General features: G+C 50.2%; 2 protein-coding genes across 5 annotated transcripts in view; one reads left to right on the forward strand and one right to left on the reverse strand.

The window, feature by feature from the left end:
• The window catches only part of LOC139059353 (methanethiol oxidase-like), a 423,146-nt gene that overhangs the window by 327,672 nt on the left and 68,429 nt on the right, over positions 1-27,045 (reverse strand). The window lies entirely within an intron of this gene.
• LOC139059719 (uncharacterized) lies at positions 755-25,143 on the forward strand. 3 transcript variants are annotated; one of them, XM_070538157.1, is made up of 2 exons: positions 755-789; positions 23,273-25,143. In XM_070538157.1, the coding sequence occupies exon 2, from the start codon at positions 23,306-23,308 to the stop codon at positions 24,920-24,922; it is 1,617 nt and encodes a 538-aa protein (XP_070394258.1). In that variant the 5' UTR covers positions 755-789; positions 23,273-23,305; the 3' UTR covers positions 24,923-25,143. The 3 variants fall into 3 exon arrangements, with proteins under 3 accessions (XP_070394258.1, XP_070394257.1, XP_070394256.1); XM_070538156.1 differs by lacking the exon at positions 755-789 and adding an exon at positions 6,693-7,076; XM_070538155.1 differs by lacking the exon at positions 755-789 and adding an exon at positions 14,150-15,519.

A 27,045-nucleotide genomic window follows, 5' to 3' on the forward strand; every position in this document is an offset into this window, starting at 1 on the left:
GAGAGTTCCTGTCGGACAGCGTCCCGGGCAGAGGCACCGCGCTATGGACCGATTTCTGCAACTCCTCCACCGGTGGTCTCTTCGAGCTGTGGGAGCTGGTGTTCCAGCAGCAGCTCACCAACAAGGAAAAGGACGACGCACTCCGCTCCCTCTACGACTCCATCTCCGGAGCGGTCATCGCGGACGCCACCGACGTATTCGCGAGTCCTGAAGACGCCAAGCAAGCAAGCGCCCTGATCTCACGACTGCGGTTGCTCTTGCCCACGCAGGCGTTCCACTGGCACCAGATATTCCTGCCGATCCTGACGGAAGACAATTCGCCAACGTCATCGCCATCGGAGCGTTCCGGCGAAAGACCACCCTACATGACTTCGACCACGTTGTCGGCTGGATGTGGTTGTCCCACACGGTAGACGACATGCAAGCGAACCGTCGGGGCGACCTCATCGCAGTCTCGCCCGCCATGTACGCAAATATGAGGTTCGAAGCTCTCCAAGAAACCTATGTCATCGCGGCTCTTGTGGGCGTCCAGATTGCCAGTATCCTATGGCAGGCCCTGTTCATGCACCGCGGTTGGAGCAACGCGGTTTCTCAACAGCTCGAGCGACAAGCTCACTGCAACGGCGATCACGTGGAAGACGAGGACCCCACCTATGTCCAGCACCCGCTGCTGTCGCTGCGGTCGACACTGCGTGCAGTGGCGGGCGCAGGATGGCACCGGCCGGTCAAAATGTGGGGCTTCTCGAAGCTGTCACCCAGTCAGCTCTTCTACATGCTGTTCTATAGGCAGTACGTGTTTATCAACAGTGTCCACGACAAGCTTTACGAGGAGCGGGCCCGGAGCACACATTTCATACGGCATGTGCTGGACTTCTGCAAAGCGTTTCAGTGTCATCCACTGCCGATAGATGCCGCGGCAGGCTGCATACACGACCGGTCGATCTCAATCCTGCCCGTGTGACGACGTGTAAGCTCAGCCCATAATACAGGACACGGCGCTGTATGGACATTCGCAGGTGCCCTATACTCGCGTCATTTGAACGCTTTGGTGCCAGTTCATTGTTTGCGGCTTGAGCATATGGTTCAGGTGGAAATACAAAACTTGAAAAAAAGTGCTAGACCATGGCGAGGAAGTTATAATGTAGGTCACTGCTTGAGGCAAATGACATCGCAATAATTGATCTTTCCCTGCACATTTCCTATGACACTGGAGAGGAACTGAAACCGTATGCGATTACAAGTGCGTAATTTTTATAGATATATATACATATATATGTAAAAGATGCCACATATATACCGCACGCAACCAAAACTCTTTGGCTACGTGAAAAGCGAAGACCTGCATCGAACCAGCAGCAATGCGCACAGATTTTTTCTTTATGATTTGTAATTGATTTTTTAATTCGCGATAACCGCTGCATATGCTTAAAGCAAACTGGAGCGAACAAGATCGACTCGGTGCGTAGACAGGCTAGAGATTTATTAGCCTAGCTAATTGCGTGGCACACCTTATCATAAATTTCCTTTTCCGAGTAAATCATGCTTCCGCGGGGGCACGTCGGAAGTTTTCTTTCGCGCAGTTTAGTGCACGAAACTTTACGTGCAGATATCTCGTGTTTGTAAACGAGAGCACTATCACGTCTCAAGTGCGCATGCGCATGGACAGAACTCGCCTGCAGCTCTTTATTCTGAAGCCTTTTCAACTGGCGACATCAATTCCCTGCTTAGACAGTGAGCTTTCACAAAGGGTACGACCAGCAAAAGGCACCATAACCACCGGAAACAAAAGTAGGCAATGGTAGTGCCCGGGAACAGTAGAAAAATTATTTTGGATGGGGCCAGTAACCCCTTATCTTGGCACAGATGTTCAATATGCGATTAGAAGATCGGTTAAGTTCTTGACTACTACTTTCTGCTGTTGAGGCTGGATGTCCCTTGACAGTTGTATGCATATGTATATTGGATTTACTTTTCTTTTTCATTTTTTTTACCTTCCTGCCTACGGTATAAGATGCTCTATATGTTGGTCGGGAATGCAGAGGCGTATCCAGTATGGTCGTACAAACATGCACTACTCCTTACGTCCTGCCTCTGTCGTAAGATCTGCAGTGTTCTCAATTTTTTTTATGAATAGCGTTTAATGATTTGTTTTAGGCTTTTCGGATTTTTATTCGTGCATAACTAGTAGTACTGTGCAATGCGATATCTGCAAGCGAGCACAGAATACCAATTTAATATATCATAGATGTGGGCTGACAGCACATTTACTTGTCAATTTTGTTCGTTTGTTTTCACCTGCTTCACGTAGCAGCACGTATTGAATAGAGCACTCGCAAGGCACAGTGGCACTGTGCAGCTTAACCGTGTTTTAGCTTACCGAAGTACTGCACGTTTACTGCATCAGGTCGGTGAAGTCTTGCACGGGAATTGCAAGACTGGGCTGGCTTTACGCAAGACTGTGCTCTTAAGTGTACAACAGAATTACATAATGCTGTACATACTTGGCGCGACTGTAAAGCAATACGATATTATAGTAAAATGCCCCATTTTTAGAGCTTATTTACGGTTGTTGTATACACACCGATAAATCTAAGGACGAAACATTTCTTTGCCGACAGCGACGGCAAGAATTCGCTTGCAGTGTCTATACAATTTTTATCGCAATATAAAATGAAACACGTGCTCCAGATCTCTCATGTTCGATATAATGCATGGGAACATATGGGTGATGGGTTAAAGTGGCCTCATTGTGCGTGCGTAGCAAACATAGCAAACAATGCATATACGAAATGATTCGGCACCTACAGCCTGAAACACTGGACAAACTGCCATGTGGGTAGCGGGGTATATTCCACCATCCTGGAAAGAAGCTATAGTCATCCCCGTTCTTAAACAGGGGAAAGCCCCAGCAGCTACAGGCCAATAGCGCTTGCAAGCTGTCTGTGCAAATTTTTTGAAAAAATGCTCATTCATTTATAAAATGATAAAAATGATTATGGAAAAACGCTTATTCAGCTTCCTAAAAGGTATCAAAAAAGACCCCCTTCAGTGCGGTTTCCGAGAGGCAAGGTCGACAATAGACCACCTTGTGCGCATTGAGGCAAACATTAGAGACGCATTCATTCATAAGCAGTTTTTACTTTCAGTATTTCTAGACCTAGAGAAAGCGTATGACACGACATGGCGATTTGGGATCCTCCGCGATCTTTCCGCCATGAGCGTCCGTGGGAACATGTTAAACGCAATTGAAAGCAACATGTCTAACCACACTTCTCGCGTAGAATTTGGTAACTCTTTATCTAAATAATTCACCCAAGAAACTGGTGTTCAGCAAGGGGGCGTACTTAGTTGCACACTATTTATTGTAAAAATCAACAGCCCGGATACAGTCGTTCCCCGCGCAATGTCTTATTTCGTTTATGTTGACGATGTGCAAGTAAGTTTCAAATCATGCAATATTGCTATTTGCGAACAAGTACAGCTTTGTATAAGCAAATTATCTAAATGAGCGGATGGGAACGGCTTCAAAATAAGCACCCAAAAAGGTACCTGCGTACACTCCTCAAACAAGAGAGGGGTAGCACCACTGCATAGTATTACAATCAAGGGAGACCAACTCTCTGTGAGTAGCCAACATAAATTCCTGGGAATCACTTTAAACTCAAAGCTCACATTTATTCCCCGTATTGAAAATCTGAAAATAAAATGACTGAAAACAATGAACTTTTTAAAGCTGCTGTCACACGCTACATGGGGTAGTAATCGAAAGTGCCTTCCGAACTTATACAAGAGTCTTTTCCGCTCCTGCCTTGATATTTTTTAATACCCTAAAGTCCCCGAAAGACATCACATAGGGGGGGATACAATTTACACATTATATGCCAGCACAATAAAAACAGCTGGAGACAACAATCAAGCACGGAGCAATACTTTATAATTCTGCAACACCAAGTGCCTTAAATATTCTACAAGAAAGGCCTCGGAGAAGATAACCTCGTGAGATTGGTACATGCGTTCGTAATGTGTCAGTTCACTTACGTCGCGGCCATGCACAACTGGCAAAGATCGGAGCGTGATAAGCTCAATGCATTAATCAGGAAGGCAATCAAGCGAGCTTCCGACCTCCACATATACACTCCCACGGAACGCTTACTTCAACTTGGCATGCATAACACGCTAGAGGAAATAGCGGAAGCACAGGAGTGGGCCCAGTTCGTCAGGCTATCTACCACACAAGCTGGAAGACACATCTTACAGGAGCTGGGCGTCCCCCCCCCCCCCCCCCCAGAGTAATCAAAACAAAGTTCCGCAGCATCCCTCGAGAGCAGCGGGACCGCATCACTGTCGGTCGATCCCACGAAACGTCCATGCAGAACACAACGTGGGAAGACGTCGGGCGCGTGCGAAGGCTCTCCTGGAGGAGGAGGAGGAGGAGGAGGAACTTCATTATTGCAGAAACCATTGCGCGGTTTATTCCTGGGTGGTTTCCTCTGACAGGGCTCCACTGGTGATCGCGACTCGCCGGGCCTAGTCAAGGGTCGCCATTTGGCTTCCCAGATCCACTTCGGAGAGTCTCGCCTCGAAGACCACGTTGTGACTCGTGGTGAAATTGCGACGCCCGGATGGTCGGTACATTCGTGTGTTATGTGCGTGAGTGTCGCTGTGTGGTTGCTACACCAGGGATACGTCCGAGACGTATCCCTGGTGTAGCACCACACAGCGATACCACACCTGCTGTGGTGGTATCCCTCGGGAGATCGCGTGTAGGCGAGACAAGTGTGGGTATGTGTTGGTTTGCAGGCGGCGCCAGTCCCTTGCCTGGAGTTTATTGAGAGCTTTGTGTGGGGGAGCGTATTGCGTTCTTCCGAGACGTTGGTCCTGTAGTATTTGTTGACCTGTCGTTAATAACTCGTGGGTCACTCGTCGGTCTGTCGGGGGTTGAAGAACGGTGTGGTCTCCTGGAAAACGCTCGTGAACGGGCTTCGAACAGTTTCGTAGACGCAGCGCGCTACGCCGACGGACAGGCCTTCGCTGTAGTTACCACAAATCATGAAAGGTAAATAACGAAGCAATCTCGATTCGGACGACATCCTCTGAAAGCGCAGAGCAGGCTGCAATAGCGATGGCCTTATGTGACGACAAGAGGACATCAATCTACAGTGACTCGATATCAGCTGTTAGGGCGTTTGTCAAAGGAACCAGATCCGAGCTGGCCCTAGGGATATTAGAAAGCAAAGAGATCAAGCCACACACATTGATCTGGTTTCCAGTCCACATGGGACATATCGAGGGTGCCCCGCCCAACATCAATGAGTCGGCACACGGAGCTGCGCGAGGGATCATCGACCGCGTAGCTACCGGGCAGCGTGACGCCGGGGGTACTGACAATCGGGACTCTCCTTCCTCGTACACCGAAATTACTAAGCACTTTTACTTGGCTCGGAGGATCTGCCCCCTCCCACATTGCAAACTCCATAGACCTCAGGCTTTGACACTAAGGCTTCTACAGACGGGGGCATACCCAAACCCCCTACTTCTTCACAAGATGTACCCCGAAATTCAGACGACAAATGCATGTGCACTATGCAATGACTTAGCGAACTTACCTCACATGCTCTGGCGATGTCACGCGTTAGCCGGCGATGAAAGCAACACTTCTTCACATTGGGATGCTGTCCTAAACTGCCCCAATCTCGAAGAACAGCTATGGGCTGTCCAACGGGCCCGCGACACGGCGGAGAGGCTCGGCCTTACTGTCCCGACGTGGGAGCGGTCCGCTGCGCGCTGGGGCACGCCCTAAAGGATCCTGATAAAGTTTTTCATCAATCTATCCATCCGTCCACCCTCTGGGCATCCGTCTCGCGACCAGTACCTTCAAGACAAGTCCAATTCAGACCCTCTACGTAAACTCAAATCAGTGGTCACTGCATCTGCAGTGCGCATATTGCAGTTCTAGGCATGTTCTGCTCATATGTTACTGGCCGAAAATCCGACCGACCTAACTGTATTCACGGGTACGCACTGAACTGCATCGCGGTTATTAATATTTATCGCGAGAATAGGATCTCGTGGGCATCCTCAAGCGGCAGGCCTAAGGGACGAAGCCGTTTGTTAGTAGGTTTGTCCTTTCGGCGTATTTGGAGCGATACCACAGCACATGCGCTGGGTCGGCTTTAACGAGCCATTCAACACAGTATGAGGCGACCGGGCGGGAAGATTCTGAGCTTCATTACGTTCATCTCCGAGCAACCCTGCATGACTTGTCCTCTTTTTCCTCCATAGCTATTTATGAACTCTTATCTAATTATATATTTATTACATATTATATATATATATATATATATATATATATATATATATATATATATATATATATATATATATATATATATATATATATATATATATATATATATATATATATATATATATATATATATATATATGTGTGTGTGTGTGTGTGTGTGTGTGTGTGTGTGTGTGTGTGTGTGTGTGTGTGTGTGTGTGTGTGTGTGTGTGTGTGTGTGTGTCGCCGCTTCTCGGTTCACTCCCTGTTGGTCGGTATGCGGCTCAGCCTGAAAATCATCATCATCCTCATTAACAACAACATCATCATTAACAACATCGTAAATTTTTCTGTCAACCGAGCCGCAAGAAGAGGCGACCACGAGCTGCTCTCGCGAATAGCGCCACGAGCGATTCTCTCGCAAGGACGGCGCCGAGGGATGACCGACACCGACCCTGGACCAGCGCTCCGGACGCAGGCCCACGCTGAACACCCACGCGGCGGCTACAAGACGCTATTCGGCCCCGTTCCGCCGGAGTTCGTGTGCTGGGCGGCGATCCTGGCCACCGCGCTAGGCCTAACCGTGTGGGCGCTGCGCCACGCGCTCCACCGCGAAACGGACGAGCCACCTCCGCTGCCGTCGACGCCGGGTTTCTGCTGCGAGAAGCTCGTCGTCGAGATGTACCGGCGCGCCAACCGCACCGTGGACGCATGCAACAACTTCCTGGACCACGCCTGCTATCACCGAGATGGACTCGCTGAAGCCAACGCTGAGCTATACCATGCGGAGGTATGCGAGCGCGGCCCAATATTGGAGAAAGTCAGCCGGCACAATTGCTCGAAAGAAAAAGAGTTGCAGTTTCGAAGAACCGACTGCGGGCATAGTAGTTGTCCTGGCCGTTAGACTTGTAAACATTCGCTTACTAACTAAATTAACAAAGATTGAATATGTAAGCGTGACCAACCGAGGACGCAGGAAGAAACAGACACAGCGCTGTCTTTGTGTGTCTGCTTCTTTCTACGTCCTTGTTCAGTCGCGCTTGCACACTCAGACCAACTAGGCCGTCAACGTGTTTTAACTAAATTAGCAAGCGCAGTGTCAAGCGCACGCAGTTAAACATGAACACATCTCCCTCGATGAGCGCGGAAACTCGCTGTCGAAATGCTGGATTGAGCAATCACGGCACCAGCAAACGAATTGACCTTCCAGCAGCTCTCGCTTCAACGCGAACGAAACGTGGAAAGCACAGCGCATACGAAGCTACCGGCACTACGCGCACTCTGCAAACATCGCAGATCGTTTTTAAGATGAGGGCCTTGCGGGCGCGCACTTTCGCCACGTCGCAGATTGCTTTCAAGACACACGAGCGCCGGCAAGGCGTCCCTACGGCGTCCGCCATTCGCGTGCCCAACTCCGTAGTAGACGCCGCGGCTGTCTTCGGTCTGTACGAAACGGCGGGCGAGGAGGACATCGAGGCACCCTAGCAGTCGCCCGAGACGCTTCCGGCCGGCGTTTCTTGCTCCCGCACGCGAGATTGAACCGCGTTTGCTGAGTCACCATCGAAGACTTTCGCTCGCACATACAGCATTATCGCTCATGGACTTTATACGGAACATCACGGGTGCGGCGACGGCAGAAATGCGCCTGGAGTGTCCATATAAATTCTATCCCAAGAAGATGTGGCCGGCAGTTCACAGAAATTATCTAGGCATGCGCGCGTAGTTTCTTGCAACTGCGGCCGCGAAGTTCGTGAAAATCGGCACAACTAAATGCAAGCATAGTGGCATTGTTTAGTATACATTGGCAGCGACTCAGGCACCAAAGCAAGAATCCAAACTACTCCGTGCATTGGGGATTCATCGAGGCCTCCGCGTGCTTACGGTGTACGTCGATCTTCTATACGTACACCCAGCGGCACGCTCCGGGTTCGGTGGCCCGAACCATCGGAACGCCCTGGATCCGGCTGTGGTTCCAGCACTGGTTCCCCGCTGCCCCTATGCATATACTGCGCCGCCCGCTTTACTGTAACATCAGGTGCTTTCCAGAGGCTTCCGTGGGCAGGTATTTTTATTTTCACATGCCAAATGATCTAATAGGATCAAATCAAACTAGGTAAAAAGCAGGTCGGTTAGACCTAGGGGAATTTAGAAATAAGCTGGTCGGTACCAGCCCAGCCCTCCTTGGCGGCCAGCAGAATAACTGCGCCTTAATAAAAGTGCCTTGCCTGTCTGCGTGACCGACATTTGGCGGAGAAAAATAAAATATGACATCTTTATCAAATCAATTCACATCGCATATTTCAGACGCGTATTCACGTGTCTCAGATACCTTTTACGTGTGTCTAACGCTTCGCTGCTCTCAGGGTGTTGATGGATGCGCTGTGACTTTGTAGCAATGCGATAATGTTTCGAAATAACAAACTGCTGTCGCTTCAAGCAAAGGCAGTGCAATATACGTTGTGGCTCCACGGAAGGCTCTTTAGCATGGCAGTCCACCGTGTATCATTGTCCAAAAAGTAGTACTTTTCCTGCTTTCATTTCGGCTGCTTAACAATGCTGGAAAGCATCTATAGTGTTATTCGTAGTGAAATGCGTCCTCAAGGTACAGTTTCGAATTCTGCTTGTGTTGCAACTATAAGGCTGCACAAATTTCGTACTAACTGTGCAACTCCAACGTCACATGACGAATGCTTCCACCAGCATTTGCTTAAGATTGTTCCGCAGCGACTCAGCGATAGCATTCGCTCTGCTTGCAGGTCTTGTATCCGACACTGCAGGGAACCTTACGAACGCCTGCAAGCGACGTCCTACACGCTTACTACCTCAGCTGCTTATTTGTTCTCGTAAAGGGACTGTCACCCACAAAGGAAGCCGTCAACGATGTCGCCGACATGTTCTCCAGATGGAGTGGCACAAACGATTTTCCAGTAGTCGACACCGCCGGTATACTGGAGATCAAGTACAGAATATCACTCACTTTCCGCCTAAAAGTGAACCTTAAGACTAACAAAGGGCCCTTCAACACGATAGTCTCCCAAACGTCTGAATATGGAAAGTTTGGGAACATCCGGTGGAAACCGACTAGCACCCTCATCGACCACTCAATATCGGTCGTCAGCCAGCGCCTTGGAGTTAACGTGACGCGCAAAAGCTTCTCGGATTTACGACTCCGGCTGTACCACGCGAGCCTGGTGACCGATAAAACAGAACCATTACATGGCGGGTTTGACGTGCTCGGCCAGCTATTCCCGAGAGCATCACTCGATGAGTGGCGGCTTCACATGAACGACGTCTGCTCGTACCGCTGCAGCGACACCGTGATGGTCACGGTAAATCACGCGAGTGTCATCCGGACGGTCTTCGACGTACTCGACTCACCATATTTCCATGCGACATCACTAGCCTTCCTCATCGCCGGAACCACGGCTGCCCTTTTCGAAAAAGGGTTCCTGTTAGACAGCACAGCGGAAAAAGGCACAGCGCTATGGACCGAGTTCTGTGACACCGACACCAGTCACCTCTTCGAATTGTGGGACCTGGTATCAGTGCACCAGTTCACGAACCAATAGAGAGACGACACACTCCGCTCCCTCTACGACTCCATCTCCGCGGCAGTCATCGCGGACGCTACCGACATATTCGCGAGTCCCGAAGACGCCAAGGAGGCGCATGCCTTGATCTCGCGGCTGCGGTTGCTCTTGCCCACGCAGCTGTCGCACTGGTACCAGATTTTCCTGCCGAACCTCACGGAAGACTATTGCGCCAACGTCATCGCCGTCCGAGCTTTTCAGCGCAAGACGCTGCTGCACGCCGACGCCCGCGGTCTCGGTGTTCTGAGTTGGACGCGCTTAAGGGGCTTGGATGCGTACGCCTTACTCCTGGAGGACGCTATCGTGTTATCGCCCTTCCTGTACGCAGATATCAGGGTCGAAGCCCGCCGCGAAACATACATCACTGCGGCGCTAGTGGGTGTCCAGCTGGCGTCTACTCTCTGGCAGGCCATCTTCGACCACCCAGGCTGGAGCAAGGCGGTGTCGAAAGTGCTTAACGGTCACGTGGACTGTATACAGGGTCAAGTCGGCCGCGAGGATCCCACCGAGCTTTCCTACCCGGCGCTGTCGCTGCGCTCGACGGTGCGCGCCGTGGCGGGCGCCGGGTGGCACAGGGCGGTCCGAATGTGGAGCTTGTTGTACATTTCGCCCAGCCAATTATTCTACATGCTATTCTACGTGCGATACGTGTGCTTCAGGCACGAGGAGCTCAAGCACCTGTCCCGGAGCACCAACTTTATGCGGCGCTTGCCCGACTTCTGCGCAGCGTTTCAATGCCAGACGCTGCCGCGGGTGGCGAATTGCATACACGATCTGAGGGTCGCGCCTGTCGCCCTCTGATGGCGGCATTTGTCGCCTTCGTCCAGCATAAAATCCAGTTTCATAAACATAAGAAAAGCTACCGCGCAGACATGCAAAGGCAGTTCAGGGAAACATTCCTGCATAGTGCTTATAAACACGGCTACATTAGATCTCCTTCAATATGTTTTTAAGTATGCTGGGAGACACTTGCCTACACGAGATTCCGTTATTAGCTTTGAACGGGCGCAACTGTGAACGATGTGCAAATGTTTATCATTTGTAAACATTCATAATTATTATTTACACACCGTGAATGGTGTGCAAAATCATAATTGTCATGTTAGCTCATCAGCCATCACTTTCAACGCGCGCGGATTTCTCATCCATCCATCTCTCCGCCCGCCCGGTCCCGCTTTGTCCTGTCCAATTCCATCCATCCATCCATGCATCCATCCATCCATCCATCCATCCATCCATCGCCTTAATCTCTCTTTTTTCCTTTTTCTTAACTGGTTTTGCCCACTTCGTCTGACTCCAAGACTAGTTAATTTCTTTTAACAACACTTACTAATTAATGGTGTGTGAATATGCGAAAAGTTCGAATATTATGTTTTTAATATTCGTATTCTATTCGAAAATATATCTTCGAAAATGTGCGAATATCCGGTTGTATACGAATATCCGATTCAAATCAAACATAATGGTGGCTGTGCGGAAGCAGCCACGGTCCATACGATTTGTTTCTATCTATTCTAAGGATATTTGGGCGATCTCATGCTGAATTTTGTGATAATTTCGTGCTGTTAGCGAAATTTCGCCTCTAAAGCGCACTTAGCCATTGGAGGGCTAACGTTGCGGAAAAGCAGGTTTCCCAGTAGCAAGGGGCACGGGTTTGCGAACATCAAGGGTGCACTTCTTTCTTTCTTTCTTTCTTTCTTTCTTTCTTTCTTTCTTTCTTTCTTTCTTTCTTTCTTTCTTTCTTACTTTCTTTCTTTCTTTCTTTCTTTCTTTCCTTCTTTCCTTCTTTCTTTCTTTCTTTCATTCATTGTCGCTATCAACTCTGATCTTATTGCTTGACAGCAAATGTGGCGACTGACGCCTTGCTGAGGGTCAAGCCCCTCCGAGTTTACGGGCATTTGACGCGTTATAATAAGGAACAGGCTGGCGAGCACAACTAGTGGGAATTACTAAGTATCCTAAGTTAACATGAGCCAAATACACAATGTTTTAGTATACCAGCGCACTAGTGCAGTTTCTTTAACGCTGATAATGTAATTGCAATGTTCCAACCTAACAAATTAACACAACATACTAATGAATGCATGTGCGTATGATTATTCGATATTCAATTCGATATTCAAAGCAGAGTATTCGTATTCGATTACTTTTTTATTCGCATTCGCAAATTTTGATTTTCACAACTCCGTGTTACATATGCAGTTAACCTTCTGTGAATGAAAACCGTTAAGAGGCCACGAAATAAATGGGTGATCTTGTTTTTCTGGGAGCGCTGTAGCTGATTTGCGACACAATACTTGAAGTCATCATCGCCGTCGTGGGCAAAGCTCAGCACGCCCAGCCAGGTGCGATTTCATTTTGAACAAAAGAAGACTCAAACACAAATTTGACTTTTGCTTTCTTTTGTTTTAACTCTAATGCAAATCTCAGTTCTATTTCGTTTATCACGTAGCCCTGGTTTCTCTTTCTTTTCTTTACCTCGTCCCTTTCCAGCTTTGAATCGCTTCTCTCTTTCCTTATAGTAGCTAGACTGACTGTTAAACAACACGGACTTCCCCGTCCCATTTCGCACCCGCAGAGTAGGTGGCGAGAAGAATGTACCCCAGGCCGACTTCTCTGCACTCCATATCATTAAAGTTGTTTTTCTTTTCTTTCTCAACACGTTCTACTTCATAGTCCTATATGCTTAAGTCAAATTTAAATACGTAATCATATTGTCACAAGCTGTCATGAACCACGCCTGCCGCGCAAACAACCAGATGAAAGAAAGAAGAGAACGACGTGAGCCAAGCTGCCGCGAGACCGCTCTTCAACAACCGCGCCTATCAACCAGATTCATCTGGTTCTGCATTAAAACACCTCGCGTGTAACATTTGGTTGAGCTGTCCCACGACCTACAACGGAGCCACCAGCACAAGAGCTACGCCGAAGCCGTCGCGCTCAGTCATGGCCACAGAGCAAAATACCCTCACCAGCAGTGCCTCGGCGAGCCCAGTCCCTATCCAGCACTACCGAGAGCCACGCACGTTCTCGGCGAAGGCAGAGGAAGATGTGGATGAGTGGCTAACCCATTACGAAAGGGTAAGCCAATACAATAACTGGAACGCTGCCAGTCAGCTTAGGAACGTTGTTTTCTTCTTTGCCGGCATGGCGTTGGTATGGTACGACAACCACGCGGACATGCTAACTACTTGGACACGCTTCGTTGAGGAAATCAAAAAGTGTTTCGGTGACTCGGACGCAAAGAGGAAACGTGCGGAACTCACATTAGCCCAGAGAGCTCAGGTACCCGGCGAGACTTGCACTACCTACATCGAAGAAATTTTGAAGCTGTGCCGCACCGTCAACCCTCAAATGACAGAGGAAGATAAAGTGGGGCACGTGGTAAAAGGAATAGCGGAAGACGTGTACAATTTCCTCATTGGTAAAGAGAACTTGCACACTGTATCAGAACTGATACGGCACTGCCGTACGTTCGAGGCGCTGAAGACTCGACGAATTACACCAAAGTTTGGACGGCTGGCCAATGTAACGACTGTAGCAAGTGTTGACACGAGTCCTCTGCTCCCAGACCTTTCGTCCGCCATCCGCCAGATAGTCCGCGAGGAGCTCCAGCGACATGACGAACAGGCACGTTATGCGGCGCCTCGTTGCAGCTCCTCCGTTTTCCGAGACACTTTTCGGGAACCCCCTTCGGCTACTTGGAACCACTCGGTGAACGTCGCGGATCTTATCGGCTCCAGAGACGAACCGCATTGCATTCCGACCGAACCACCACGCAATGATTCGCCCCCTCAACGTTTTGATCCACGCCCACGCAACTTTCGTCCACGAAGACTCGCCGCTACCTACGACTTTCAAGGGGAAGAGCCTCGTTACCCTCAACCGATGTCTTCGGCAGATTACTTCAATCCGCATTCTGAAGTTCGCCCTTCGCCAGTGTGTTACTGCTGCGGCATGCCTGGCCATATAGCTAGGTACTGTAGCCGACGCCGAGCAGCAAACTACGGATCGTCAGCGCCGACTACGCGGTCTAGCGGTCGTACACTGCGCACTCAGTGGCCAGGAGACTCCTCTTCAGGAAGCCACTTTCGAGAGGACCGATGCACCGCCCAGGAGACCTAATTGGAGCAGAAAGAACCCGGAACCGCTACCGCTCCCCTGCCTCCGACCGTACTCTGACTCCAACACCAGCCTTCCGAGCCTCCCGATCACCATCCCCTCGGCCGCGATTCACGTCACCATCGCCTCGGCGCCGTTTCGTGTCGCCCCCGCTGGGAAACTAGCCAGCGCGGCCGATGGAGGTGAGGTCGCTGGAAAATATGTGCTGCCGACTCAACTGCCTCCAACTATTTTCATGCTAAAGAATAAGGTTCATGTACTGATTGATGGGGTCTCCACAATGGCTTTAGTCGACACGGGAGCAACTGTCTCGGTCATGAGTGTGGGGTTTAAAGGCCTTCTGGGACGCAAGGTTATGTTTCGTTGGGACCAGTGCACAAGTTTCCGTGGAGTCAGTGGTGAAGCATTATACCCGGTTGGTGTGTGTAACGTGGATGCGTCTTTGGGTGGGAAAGTTTTTAATGCAGAGTTTACTGTTCTTCCTCGCTCCTCGCATGACGTGATTCTGGGGATTGACTTTTTGCAGTTGTGTGGTGCGAATGTTGATTGCCGGACGGGAGAACTCAGTGTCGACACCAGTGTTTCACCTGTGCTCTTTGAAGGTGAAGCTTGCCCGGAGAGTGTGCTGTGCGTGTCTGAGGATAAAGTTGTGCCCGCCTTATCCGCGATGCGTGTTGCCGTCGCCTGTTCATCTCCGACTCCTATCTCGTTCGATGCTGCAGTGGAACCTGTACATCGGAACTGCCTCAAGAAAAACGTATTAGTTCCGCACTGCGTGGTCTCAGTGACCAATGGATGCGCGGGGCTGTGGGCGCTAAACTGTTCCACTGAAGCGGCAGTGCTACCTCAAGGCCTAAAGATCTAAGGCCTAAACTCCCCGATGAAGGAGCAACCAGTGTCTCGAGCTCCGGGAGCTCGAAGATACTTTCCATGATTGATAAGTCACTCAGCAATAATGAGCGTCAAGTTTTGATGGCCCTGCTTACGAAACATACCTCGGTATTCGACTTTGCGCAGCACAATAGACCGCCATCAATTCCTGCGTCCAGAACTCATCACCGCATCAACACAGGAGCCGCCCAGCCAATCCGACAAAAACCCTATCGTGTATCCCCATCAGAACGCAAGATAATCAGTGATCAGGTCCAAGAAATGCTATGCAAAGGCGTCATTCGAGAATCATCTAGTCCTTGGGCAGCCCCCGTAATATTGGTGAAGAAGAAAGACGGTACGTGGCGGTTCTGTGTTGATTACCGTCGCCTAAACGCCGTTACTAAGAAAGATGTATATCCGCTCCCCAGAATTGATGACGCCATCGACTGTCTCTTTGCGGCATCTTACTTTCCCTCAATCGATTTACGGTCAGGTTACTGGCAAATTCCTTTCTGCTGCGGCCAGCTCGTGTTCGAGCTGTCCCTGCGCGCCAAACGCACCGTTGACCCGTGCAGCAACTTCCTGGACTACACCTGCTATGACCGAGACCCACTCGAAGGCGCCAAGCAAGAGCAGCTCCTCACACAGGTAACGCCGCGTGCCTCCGAAAGAAAAAGAAATCAATACACGTAGATCCAACGCAACGTTGGAATCTGAATGAGGCGAAACTTGTTTGATTTAGCAAGGTAGCATCAGCGGCGGACGAGACGACCTCGTCGCCTGTTGCTATTAGCTGTCTGCGTCGCGAGGACAATGTCAATGTGTGACGCGCCGTGACGGGAGGAAATAGAGAGGAAAATTAAGAAAAAAAATTTGTGCCGAGCCCGTTGAAATCGCTGTTCCATGTGCTGGAGCTTCAGTCCCCCCCAAGCATCGCATTCTTTCAGACCAACTGTCTCCAAACTCCATGATGCGAAATAAAATGACTAAATGAATTAGAGGTGCACCCATAGAGAAGCACGACACGTATCTAAATTAAGTTTGAAGCTTTACGTTCCTTGAGTCACAGTGGCACATCCATTCTGGAGGATTCGCCAAGAATGGGTTCATGTCCAGTTGCACATTCCCATTGCCCGAAGTTGTCCGTTCAGGCACATAGTCGGTGGCACATAGGCAGTGACCCAAATAATCTACTAAGCCAGACACCATACAGCGGCAGGTTGTCTATTCGGGCACATGCATACCCAGTGCCCCAAGTTGCTTATTTGTATGCAAGAATGTAGCAAAGCCAAAGAAAGGTTTGCTTAATAAAAATATGAACAAAGGAAATCGCAGTTCTGCACATTGTGAGAAACGGCGATAGCGATCATTTGCTTTTAGAGAGACGCGCAGCTGTTAATCCGCATTTTCAAACAATTACTACAGGGTACCCTGGCGGTAGTGTCCGTGGGAGCTGCAAGGGAATGGTTGAGCCAGAATATGATTGATGGGCAGTACGTAGGTTCATCTGAACTTTGTCTTTCTGGCTACAAACGCCCCTTCTGGGCTTTCAAACACCTTTCAATCACTTTAATATCGCTTTCAATAGCTGCTCATTTTCTTGGTTGACTGATGTTAAGTGTTACTCTGATGGCTCTAAAGATTACTTTCGTACATATTTTGAACGCTGCCGTAAGCAAGCTACTAGACCTATAATTATTCCATTCTGTAACCTCTCCATTCTCGCGAATTATTATTCGAGCATTCTTCCAAGTTTCTTTACTCAAAAGACGCCAAATATGAATTAATGTCAACATAATATCAGTCGATAAGAATGAAGACGCCATACATAGATGTACGAATTGGAGAGGATCGGTGCGCGTTCGATTTCACATGAGAAACGCTTCTGTGTATCATTTAATGCTCGAGTTGCAAAGCACGCATAAGCAAAGCGGTTTTAAGTATATGTCGAAGAGTAAAGGCGACAGCGGCTAAATGCGAGAGTAAATGCGAGAGTAAAGGCAAGAGTAAATAAAGCTTTTGATCGTGTCAGTCACTCCTACTTATTTTCTCTTCTGGAGCATGCCAATGGTGGCTCCGTTGTGCTTAAAGACCTTAGCCTTTGCTACACATGTTGTACTACTCGTTTAGTTATTAATGGCCATTTCTCCGAACCCGTTTCTATTTACTCATCCGTAAAACAAGGATGCTTGATGTCCCCACAGCTATTCGCCATTTACCTGGAACCGCTATGCTTAAGCGTAATTCAGTCGACTTACATCCTTGGCTTCAATATACTGGGTAATGATGTAAAAGTCTTAGCTTATGCAGATGATCAAGCGCTCTTCTGCAAGGATAAGACCAGTGTTGAAAAGGTAGCATCGACAATAAAGGAATTTGGCAGCGTACCAGGAGCCCCAATGAACTCCTCGAAAGGTTTAGGCTTGTGGTTTGGCTCATGGTGCTATACACCAGAACAGTTTGCAGGCGTTAAGTGGACTGATGTCTCGCCAAAGTATCTTGGCGTGCGGCTAGACGCACATAAATTAAGCGCTGTTGTGCCATTACCACAAGCCCGGATTCCGAATCTGCAAGATGCGGAATCTATCCTGCGAGCGCCCTAATTCTCTCTTCACAAGTCAAGATGCTGAACCGTCAGGCAGCGGTGTCCTGCTGCGGGAGAAGCCTCGGCGAGCCGCATGTTTGGACGTGTCAGCGTGTGCCAGACAGCCCGGCGCCGCACCTCCCTTTGCCTGGAGGTCACCGCGCGCGCGAACTTTGAACCGGGTGGCCAGCGCGGTCGCTGGTTGGACCCCTCGGACGACCGTCGTGTGCTGACTTTGTATTGGGCCGTTTGAGTGACAATGGTTCCTCGGGGATTATAAAAGCAGCGACACGCGCCTGAAAAACAGGATCCGCCGACCCACCGGGAGAGAGTGTCGCTCCCGACTGGGGTGAGATGTGTCACGCGTTTTCGCCGGACGCCGTCGTGCGGGAACAGTCGCGTTTGTGTGAGCTCTCGGCCCCAGTGCCGATCCGATCTTGTCCTGTACAATGACCTGTATATAATGTATAAAATCCCTTTCGTTATTCTCATCGACGCCTGGCTCGGAGTCTTCGCTACCAACGCTCTGTCACGAAACGGGTGACGAGCGCTACGGGACCACAAAGTCGTAATAGTGGTGCAGCGGTGCAAGTTCGTAACACTGGTGGCACCGGTTGGGTGTCGTAACACTGGATGGCAGCTACGGGATTGACCGGCATCAGCTACCTCGGCGCGGTGAGTGCCTGAAGTTTACCTCAAACACCAGACTTTCTCTGACACAGGTTATAGTAGCTCAGGGATTGACTTGGTGTTGCATTGTGTTTAACCTTGTGTGTTTCAAGCCTAGTAAGAGTGTTTTGAAAACCAGGGGATGCTGAGAGGGTAAACCGGGCAGTGTGTGAAATACTTGCATATGTCTTACTAGTAGTGTTATAGTAGCGTACGGCAGGTATATTCAAAAAGGGTAAACAGCAGGAGGACAGTGTGAACGATGGAGAAGTACAAGGTGAAGGAACTTCTCGAAATTTGTGAGGAGTTGGGCATTGAGTTGGGCTCAACCAAAAGAACGAATGCGATCCTTGAGGTCATGAGGACTGGGGACGTAACGGCTGAGGAAGCCGCAGAGGCCTGGGCGGATATCAATGAACGTCGGGAAAGGGAGGAGAAGGAACGTTGCGAGCAGGAAAGGAAGGAAAATGAACGTCGGGAAAGGGAGGAGAAGGAACGTTGCGAGCAGGAAAGGAGAGAACAGAAACGTCGCGAAGAGGAGAGGGAGCGACGTGAGCATGAGCTTAAAATGAAAGAGTTGGAGACCCGAAATAACTCGCTGGCGCCTAGTCTCACTTCTAATGTTCCAAGAATACGCGATCAACTTCCACCCTTTGTCGTCGGAGAGGATATGGCCAAATACCTCGTGAAATTTGAGCACGTGTGCGAACGGAATAGCATTGAGCGATCCCTTTGGGCACAGAATCTGTTAGCCTTGCTTCCTGGGGAGGCATCAGACGTAATAACTTGCTTATCGAAAGAGGCGTTTGAGAGCTACAGTGATGTGAAGGAAGCGCTACTGCGGAAGTACAAATTGTCGCCCGAAGCTTTCCGGCAGAGGTTCCGGTATGCAAAAAAGGGCAAGGAGTCGAATGTTGACTTCGCGTTTCGTCTAAAAGCCGACCTGGTGGAATGGCTGAAGGGCGAAGAGGTTTACGACGACCGTGACAAAATCGTTGAATGCATCGCGTTGGAGCAGTTCTACCGTTGCATTGATGAGGATGTCAGGCTCTGGCTGCAAGATAGGCTAAAGGAGGTTAAGCTAAACAAGGCAGCAGAGTTAGCGGAAGAGTATTACACCCGCCGCAGCTTGCACAGCAAGGCAGTGCGCATAGAAAAAGCAGATAGAAGAGATGGGTTTTACGGGAAGCCCGACGAACGGAAGGAAATCACGCGTCGCGAGTTTCGGGAAGACGAGTCCCTTCCCAAAGAAACTGTAAGGGATGGACAGAATGCATCTCAGAATGATGACGATGGTCCGAAACAGCGAAACGAAATGACGCGTTCTTTTGAAAAACGGAAACCGTTAACCTGCTACAATTGCAAAAAGCAAGGGCACATTGCTGCAAGCTGCCCAGAGAGAATTGCTTTTGCAACGATACAGGAAACTCGCAAAAACATACGTCTATTGGAGCCCTATGTGCAGGAAATTAAGGTAAACGGCAAGAAGTGCCGAGCACTGCGGGACTCTGCAGCAACTATGGACGTTGTTCACCCGTCTTTCGTCTCCTCGAGTGATTTTACGGGAGAGTGCGTTAGGATACGGCAAGTGGCCGAGAAGGAGAGTGTCTGTTTACCGATCGCAACGGTTATCATTGAAGGAGAGTTTGGGAAACTTAACACCGAAGCCGCTCTGTCAACCGCCCTCCCGGAGCAATTTTCCTACCTCTTCTCAAATAGCTCGGAGCAGCTGCTGAGGGATCACGGCAAATCATTCTTTGCCGACGTGGCGTACATGGCCCCCACGCGATCCAAAGCACGCCCGCTGTCGATGGAACTTGACTTAGCGTCGGTGAGCGAACAGCGGTGCGGTACAGGGACCGATCAGGGTAACTTGAGTGGCGAGCAGTCACGGGAGAGGCAGAGCTCGGAGGCTGGCCTAGGCGAGCGGGTCCTGGAGGTGAGTGGGAGTGACGCGTGCAGTGCTAGCCGCGATATAGACGCGACGCCGCAATTAGGCGACGCGGGCTCCACACTCGCTCCGGTTTCCGCCAGCTGGCAGGAGCAGGCTGCAGTTGAAAGGGAAACTCGGATTCGCGAGCAACAGGAAGATTGTTCACTAGCCGATCTGAGGAAGAGTGTCAAACGGGGGGTGAAAAAAAAGGGGGTTTCATTTGGCAAGGAATCTGGCTTATTGTACCGCCGCTACACGGATAAGCAGGGTCGCAAATATAAGCAGCTTCGGATTCCGCGAAAATATCGCCGGGAAAAATGAATGACCTCATTTGCTTCCTCAGTAGTATGTTTTCGGTCCAAGTGATTTCAAGGGGACCATTCCATTTGTAATTATTATTGCTGATTAATAATTGTTTCTTGTCTATTTTGTTGTGTTGTTAATTTGAAAACTTGTTGTTTGAGCCTTGTGTACTAGATCGTACACCTGCCTCTTGTTGCAGCGGGAGCAAAAAGAGGGATAGCAATTTAGTTAGGTTGATTTGAATTATGGCCTTGTCTGGTGTTTGACGGGAGACAGAGGGCACTTGTTCGTGTTGGGTGTTGCCTTTTGCCGGTCGGTTTTGCAAGCTGCAGAACGACCAAGCGGGACCAGTGGCGAGAAGCAAGGTCTTAGGAACGACCCGAGCGGAGCTGGTCAAGGTGCCTTGGCGACGATGCGGTGAGCAGAGCTCCTGTCCTGGCGAGTTGGACCTGGGCACGTGAAGTTACCTGGCGTCCCGACACTGGACGTGAACTTGGACGAGCCTGACGAACGTGCGCGCCCGGCATCCGAGCCACGTGGAGGCAGCTCGTCTTCCCGGCGCCTTATCTGAGGGCGGGGATGCTGTTGTGCCATTACCACAAGCCCGGATTCCGAATCTGCAAGATGCGGAATCTATCCTGCGAGCGCCCTAATTCTCTCTTCACAAGTCAAGATGCTGAGCCGTCAGGCAGCGGTGTCCTGTTGCGGGAGAAGCCTCGGCGAGCCGCATGTTTGGACGTGTCAGCGTGTGCCAGACAGCCCGGCGCCGCACCTCCCTTTGCCTGGAGGTCACCGCGCGCGCGAACTTTGAACCGGGTGGCCAACGCGGTCGCTGGTTGGACCCCTCGGACGACCGTCGTGTGCTGACTTTGTATTGGGCCGTTTGAGTGACAATGGTTCCTCGGGGATTATAAAAGCAGCGACACGCGCCTGAAAAACAGGATCCGCCGACCCACCGGGAGAGAGTGTCGCTCCCGACTGGGGTGAGATGTGTCACGCGTTTTCGCCGGACGCCGTCGTGCGGGAACAGTCGCGTTTGTGTGAGCTCTCGGCCCCAGTGCCGATCCGATCTTGTCCTGTACAATGACCTGTATATAATGTATAAAATCCCTTTCGTTATTCTCATCGACGCCTGGCTCGGAGTCTTCGCTACCAACGCTCTGTCACGAAACGGGTGACGAGCGCTACGGGACCACAAAGTCGTAATAGTGGTGCAGCGGTGCAAGTTCGTAACACTGGTGGCACCGGTTGGGTGTCGTAACAGCGCACACTATTGGAAAGAACGGGTTTCGGTTCTGCAAAGTTACGCCCAGACATTCGCTCCACACCGACTCTCCATTTTTGAAAAGGCCGAAGCCTGCAATAAGTTCTTGGCAACAAAAATTTACTATGTATTGCAAGGTTTTGATTGTGCCAGGCTGTACATCCAACGCTTTCACCAAATATTTGCTACCTTCGCATGGTCTTCAACTTTTGAGCCCATGAGGCGAGACAATATTTTTAGGCCTGTTAGTAAAGATGGGCTGGGCTTAGTACATCTTTATGTGCGGCAAATAGTGTCTCGTTTCTTCTTTTTTCGCGATACTTTACATCCCATAATTCAGTAATTCATGGAAATTGCACTTGTTAATGCGTTACCTGATTTAGTTGTTTCTTCAAATCTTTCTTCGCGTTTATGCTTGTGGGGAGTTCATGCAAGAAGTTTAATTGGCGGTTCGTTTCCTGACAGTTCGGTTTTCCACTGAATACTTGTTCTCTGTGTCGCGCAAAGCGTTATACAAAGATTTACTGTCCATGCTATCTCCGCCTCCATTTTACCCATCACTATACAGTAAATGGCCAGGCCACGATATATTAAAGCGAGTTCGCAAACTGTATTAACCCCTTGCTGCAAAACATTCTTTTATAAACTTCATATAGTGAAAATCCCGCTAAAACATGGCTACAGAAGAAGGGTATCTTTGTCTCTTAATTATGTTAACTCTCCATTTTGTGATGTGCCAGAGACAATTGAACACTGTTTCTTTAGCTGCACCGACGCCATCCTATTTTGGGATGTCCTGAACCACGGCCGATCCGTTGATGAAACAGGATATTGAGGCAGGTTAAGCATCGGAACGCAGGTGCGGCAGTATAAAAGCGACTCGGCATTTTGTGTACGCTGCGCGGGGAGAGTCTAACGTTGAGTGTACTGGCAACCATAAGCGAGTGCGAAAAGAAATCGACCCGAGAATTCCTAGGCTGATTTGAACTGAGGCACTACGCGACGTATACGTGTAGCGAGCTCAAACAGGGCACCCAAGACGACAGAGAAGGACAATTTCTCTGTCGATTAGCGTGCCCCGTTTCAGCAACACATCGCTTCAGTTAAGTTCGTAATCTCATCGGAACGGAAGGAACTTAGGTACTATCGACCAGCAAAATCTGCCATTCTATCAATGACTTGCACGTTTAATGTGTATCGCTCGCATCGGGCACGCGCACAAAGAGCATGGCTCTTCACATTCCAGCTTTTAAATTTCACGCAATATTTTCACGAAGATGCAAATTGCTGCTTTGCATGTAGTTCAACAGACAGTGCACCAACTTCGAACTATTCACAATTTAAAGACAATGCTGCTTTTGCCGAAACACTCCACGACACGGACGAAAACAGCGGAGCGCATGGGGAGTAACTGTTGTCGTTCGTCCTCCCGTTGCACACTTTCCGACCAGGGACTAAACACTTACTCTCCGAAATTTGCACACGACAAGCACATTCATGCAGCTACTCCCTTGAGGGACGAAAGCGCCCTTTCTAGGACTAATAAACTGCCCAGTTACTCCTGTTTTCCCTGAGATTTTTATTAGAGTGTATACCAGTCCGCTTGCGATCCGCAGCGACTCAGCGATTGTATTTTCTCCGCTTGCAGGTGGTGCATCCGACTCTACAAGGTATTCTGCAAATGCCGGCAAGCGATGTGCTACGTGTCTACTACATCAGCTGCCTAAAGGTTTTTTCGAAGGGAACGTCGAACACTGAGGGAGCCGTCAACGCTGTCGCCGACATGTTCTCTAGCTGGGACGGCGGAGCCGAGCTTCGAGTAGTCGACATCGCCGGTATATTAGAGATCAAGTTCGGAGTGTCGCTCGCTTTTACCCTCCTACTCGACCTTAAAGCCGATGGGTGCGCCTGCGTGGCGGAGCTTCACCGAGGGAGTGAAATCGCGGGGGACTTTTGGAACGCCGAAGACGAAGAAACGCGCGCCTCCGTCGAGCGTTCGCTTCTGACCCTCGGCGAACGCTTCGGAGTTAAACTGACGCGCAGAGATATTGTAGAGTTCCAACTGCTGCTGTCTCAGGCGAACCAGAAACACGATGAGACGGAGCCGCTGACCGGTGGATTCGACGTGCTCGGCCAGCTCTTCCCGAGAGCATCGCTCGATAAGTGGCGGCTTCACGTGGACGACGTCTGCTCATGCCGCTGCAGCGACAACATGGCCGTCACGGTCAACGACGCGAGTGCCATCCGGACGCTCTTCGACATACTCGAGTCCCCGCGCTTTCACGCACATTCGGCAACGCACCTCATCGTCGGAACCGCGGTTGCCCTGTTCGAAAGAGAGTTCCTGTTGGACAGCGTCCCGGGAAGAGGCACCGCGCTATGGACCGATTTCTGCGACTCGTCCTCCGGTGGTCTCTTCGAGCTGTGGGAGCTGGTGTTCCAGCAGCAGCTCACCAACAAGGAAAAGGACAACGCACTCCGCTCCCTCTACGACTCCATCTCCGGAGCGGTCATCGCGGACGCCACCGACATATTCGCGAGTCCTGAAGACGCCAAGGAAGCAAGCGCCTTGATCTCACGACTGCGGTTGCTCTTGCCCACGCAGGCGTCGCACTGGTACCAGATTTTCCTGCCGAACCTGACGGAAGACTATTGCGCAAACGTCATCGCCATCGGAGCGTTCCGGCGAAAGATCGCCCTACATGACTTCGACCACGTTGTCCGCTGGATGTGGTTGTCGCACACGGTAGACGACATGCAAGCGAACCGTCGGGGCGACCTCATCGCAGTCTCGCCCGCCGTGTACGCAAATATGAGGTTCGAAGCTCTCCAAGAAACCTATGTCAACGCGGCTCTTGTGGGCGTCCAGATTGCCAGTATCCTATGGCAGGCCCTGTTCAGGCACCGCGGTTGGAGCGACGCGGTTTCTCAACAGCTCGACCGACACGCTCACTGCCTCGGCGATCACGTGGAACACGAGGACCCCACCTATGTCCAGTACCCGCTGCTGTCGCTGCGGTCGACACTGCGTGCAGTGGCGGGCGCAGGATGGCACCGGCCGGTCAAAATGTGGGGCTTCTGGAAGCTGTCGCCCAGCCAGCTCTTCTACATGCTGTTCTACAGGCAGTACGTGTGTATCAACAGTGTCCACGACAAGCTTTACGAGGAGCGGGCCCGGAGCACACATTTAATGCGGCGGGTGCTGGACTTCTGCAAAGCGTTTCAGTGTCATCCACTGCCGATAGATGCCGCGGCAGGGTGCATGCACGACCGGCCGATCTCAATCCTGCCCGCGTGACGATGTGTAAGCTCACCCCGCAATATGGGACACGGCGCTGTATGGACAGTCGCAGGTACCCTATACTCGCGTCAATTGAACGCTTCGGTACCAATTCATTCTTTGCGGCTTGAGCATATGGTTCAGGTGGAAATACAAGACTTGAAAAAAAGTGCTAGACCAAACCGAGGAAGTTATAATGTAGGTCACTGCTTGAGGCAAATGACATCGCGATTATTGAGCTTTCCCTGCACATTTCCTATGAGACTGGAGAGGATGGAGAGTATCTATAATATATATATATATATATATATATATATATATAAAATATGCCACATATATACCGCAGGTAACCACGACTCTTTGGCTACGTGAAAAGCGAAGACCTGCATCGACCCAGCTTCAAATGCGCACAGATTTTCTCTTTATTGCTTTTAATTGCTTTTTTCATTCGCGATAACCACTGGCTATGCTTAAAGTAAACTGGAGCGAACAAGATCGACTCGGTACGTAGACAGGCTAGAGATTTATTAGCTTAGCTAATTGCGTGGCACAACTTATCACCGACTTCTTTTCTGAGTCCATCATGTTTCCTCGGGGGCACGCCGAAAGTCTTCTTTCGCGCACAGTTTAGTGCACGAAACTTTACGTGCAGATATCTCGTGTTTGTAAACGAAAGCACTATCACGTCTCAAGTGCGCATGGACAGAACTCGCCTCCAGCTCTTTATTCTGAAGCCTTTTGAACTGGCGACATCGATTCCCTACTGTAGGGGTTTGGAGGACGGACTCCGGGATGAAAAACCCAAAACTTGGGAGGGATTTATTCTACATTATGTACAAGGAGGGGTGAGCGACAAGTATCAGACGTAGAGTCATTACGGGCCAGCAGCAACTCGGACGCTGCGGCCCGCGGCAAGAAGTTCGAGAGAGGTGAATCAGGGAAACAGGGAATGTCCCAGCATCCTCAGGTCTCTCTGGAAGGCTTCTTATAAGCCCTTCGAGCACTGCAAGTCACGTCATGTTTGACCAATGGGAGAGTCCACTCCGATGACGCCACTTGCAGCCAATGGTAGGCGCCCGTGTCGTGGTGTCACACCTGGCGGCTTGCTGCGGTCTTGCCTCGCAGACTGGCAATGGACTTTGAACAAGGAGAAGGGGAGGGCTGCACCTGCTTCATTGTCGGATGCCCACCTGCTAATCCCGGCGGCGCACGAACTTGTTGGCACGTAAACTTGTTGCCTTAAACTTGTTTGCTCGGCCGCTTCTCTGGAATGCGCTTTCCTGCTTCTGCATTCCTCAATTAGCTGTGCTGCAATCCGATGTGGTCTGGGGAACTCGAAGTAATCGCAGGAACCAGCTCCATATCTAACAGCTCGTCCTCGCCCCGGTTGTTCTGAATGGCCGGTGAAATCAATTCGCTGGCCATGAGGAACGCTGATAGAAGCTGCAGGGTACTGGGGTCGAGCCACGTTTGACGAACTTCGGGATCCTTGGCCCTGGAGAACAGACGTCAAACAAACAAAACAACACAGCGCTGCCCCACGTGTAAGCGCAGGCTCTTCGCCCCTGACTCGCCAGGCTATTACTGCGTCAAAATGAACCCTGATCTTTTAGTTCCCCAATTTTGACAACAGTTCCAACCACCCTTCCAAACAGCTATCCATTTCTCCTCGATTGCCGACAAGACCAGAGTACTATTGTTGTTGCAAAACAAAGGGTCGTTGACGATGCAAACAACAAATGAAAACAGCCGAACATAACTTAAGTGGCCTAACTACACGAACAGCATGTTTCCAATCTATCGCAGTGGCGTACTTATCGCACGTAATGGTGCCACTGAACAATCTGGTCAACCTCACAAGTACGTAATCACAAGCGCACAAGCCTTGTGGTCACTAAACAAAACGCGTACTTGCGTTGTAGGCAAACTTTTCACTTACGCTTACTCACGTTTCTTCCCTGAAAGTCCTACAGGACACGTGACGTAAACGAACAATTAAACTCGCGGGACTTACACACTCCGCAGAACTCTTAAAATGATGCGTCTTCTACTAACTCTTTCCACGCACGTTCACTAAAGAAGTCAGAATACGGCTGCCCTCCACACACACTAGCAACCCAGTCATAAAGTCTGCTTCCTTC

This window comes from Dermacentor albipictus, chromosome 4, assembly GCF_038994185.2.
Source record: "Dermacentor albipictus isolate Rhodes 1998 colony chromosome 4, USDA_Dalb.pri_finalv2, whole genome shotgun sequence".
NCBI lineage: Eukaryota > Metazoa > Arthropoda > Arachnida > Ixodida > Ixodidae > Dermacentor > Dermacentor albipictus.